Source organism: Penaeus japonicus, unplaced genomic scaffold (assembly GCF_977035675.1).
Source record: "Penaeus japonicus unplaced genomic scaffold, GWHDUDI00000001_assembly GWHDUDI00000015, whole genome shotgun sequence".
NCBI classification, from domain to species: domain Eukaryota; kingdom Metazoa; phylum Arthropoda; class Malacostraca; order Decapoda; family Penaeidae; genus Penaeus; species Penaeus japonicus.
Window position 1 is genome coordinate 18827122 of NW_028234417.1, and position 2500 is coordinate 18829621.

Below are 2500 nucleotides of genomic sequence, written 5' to 3' on the forward strand. Positions count from 1 at the left end.
CACTCTGGATTAAATAGCAATTGGAAATGCCGATAAGACACGACAGGAGTTAGGATAAGGTTTAGATAAGGTTGTTTGGATTGTCAACTTTGTAGAGATTAAGAACACACGCACGCACACTTACACACACACACACAGACACACAAGCACACACACACATACACACACACACACACACACACACACACACACACACACACACACACACACACACACACACACACACACACACACACACACACACACACACACACACACACACACACACATGTAATCTTGGAATAATGTCTATCTTCGAATTGCACGAAACTTATTTAGAAAAAAGGGGAAAAACCAAAAACAGGCAGTCATTCAACACCGAATGTTCTTCCACGCTAATTCTCATTGCTAGATAGTCAATCATACTTTCCACGCAATATTCATTAAATATTAAGATGATCTAAAAAGAAAAAAAAAGAAAAAGAAAAAAAAAAACAATAGATAATCACAATCTCGACATTTCCTCTTCGTTTTTCAACCACGAAGCCATGATCGTGCTAATATAGAAGTTTCTGCCACGAGCTTTTATTTGCACCAATTAAAGACAGATGTGTTTCAAATCTGTTTTAAGATACTTCAGATTGACTCTTGTGCCCCTTTCGAGTTTGATGCAGACTGCAATTAAAGCGAAACATCAAAGAATTTTTATGTTCGAACGACAATGATATTCTAAACAGACTGACACGGCACAATAAAAGGATATAACGACCGATAACGCTTTGTGCCGCGACTGGATTTGTGTCAAATAGATGTATGTATTTTATGAATTTCTGCTGTAGGCGAGTTCATGTATTTAGAAAAAAAAAAAAATCTGAATGTAAAGTCATTCACTGAACTTCTTTTATCTTGACAAAAGTCAGGCGTTTGTAGTAACAGTTAATTAGCTCTGTATTATTAACATAATCTGTAGAGAAAGATCTAAGGAAGTAATTATTAACGCTACTCCCAGTCTCGTGCTCCATTGCTATCATCACCGGGAAATGGGCGTAAACATATTTACATTTCGACTTTATTTACCTTCTTGAGAGGAAAGGCATGTAATAATACATTGTTTATTTGCTTTATTGTATATGTTACTTTCTCTTCCTCTTACTGTGTCTCTTCTACGCATTTCTTGCTTTCGTACGACATCTCCTTTCTTTAATCGGTCTATCTTTCTGTTCTATTCCTTTCTATTCCTTTTCTATTCCTTGTGTCCCGCCAGGTACGCTGACGGAGCTGACGACGCTGCAGGTGAGCGACAACCCCCTCACGTTCCCTCCTGCCGAGGTCCTTCGGGGCGGGACGCGAGCCATCCTGGGCTTCCTCAAGAGCAGATGTCCGGCGAAGGAGACCAAGACAGGAAGTCTTCCAGTCCCCAGAGGGCGAGGCGGCGAGGGCAGCGCCTTCGCGGAGGCCTCGAGCGAAGGCGACGGAGTCCAAAGGGAAGGGGCAGGAGGCGGCGGAGACGAGGTCTCGGGCGGCCACCCCGAGCACCTCATGCGCGAGGAGTCGAGCGGCGAGTCGGGCTCGTGGAGTGACGCCAGCGGACAGGAGTGCAGAGAGTTCCCTTCGTTGCAACAAAGCAAAATGGCCGCCGACGCCTGCAGCCTGCCGTCTCTGCCCTCAATCACTCAGCCTTCGCACGCCGAATCCGCCGGGGGCTTCCGCATCGACATCAAACACAGTGACTCTCTCGAGGAGCAGGAAATGCACCTTCAAGTTCCTCCTCAGGACAGCGGCAGAGAGACGCTCGGTCGCCCCCCGAGTCCTATTTCTGCCTGTCTCTTGACGCCCAACAACGACTTCCCGGGCCGACCCGAGTACGACTTCCCGCTCGATGAACGGTGCCACCCGCCTCACCTCGAGGGGGAATGTCACGACCACGACGACAACGACAGCCTGGGATGGAAGTGCGAGTGCTTCAGGTCTTACTCGCCCTTGACCAGAGACAGGATGCGGGTCGTGAGCTACTCCAAGCCCAAGAACAGACTCGTGAAGAACACAAGCACAGACCAAGAACCGCCGGCGGAGAACGGCAACAGCTCAGAGCCTCAAGAACAAGAGAACATCTTCCCGACCGGAAACACGATAGCACACCGAAGAAGCCTTCATCTCCGCCTGCAGGGAGACTGGCAGACGATGGTGGAGGACGACCTAGAGAGCCTCGAGGGCGACATCGGGGAGGGCTACAGGAGACCGCTCAGCGATTCAGATGAAGACGAAAAAGACAAGAGAAAGGTAAACGCAGCTCGTGCAACAGGACCTTTATTTCCTTTTTCATCCACCTTTCATGGGGCATTCATCTCCTCGATTCACATTTAATCATAAGAACTTGTTTAATAACGTGGAAACAGTGTCCCACATGCACAGAGGTCGCTGAGTGAATAAAAGCTCTGAAGCTTTGTGTGGGAAAACTGGGGTCTCCGTTATTAAATCACGGTCAGATTAGAACTAAGTCGAACAGTTAGGTGAAGCTGAA

At 47.5% G+C, this 2500-nt stretch overlaps 1 protein-coding gene across 1 annotated transcript in view; it reads left to right on the forward strand.

Moving 5' to 3' along the window:
- Positions 1-2500, forward strand: part of LOC122258778 (uncharacterized) — a 43295-nt gene that overhangs the window by 16416 nt on the left and 24379 nt on the right. Inside the window, exon 4 of the mRNA XM_086544221.1 lies at positions 1244-2259. Coding sequence (XP_086400347.1) covers positions 1244-2259 — 1016 coding nt within the window. The remainder of the gene's footprint in view (positions 1-1243; positions 2260-2500) is intronic.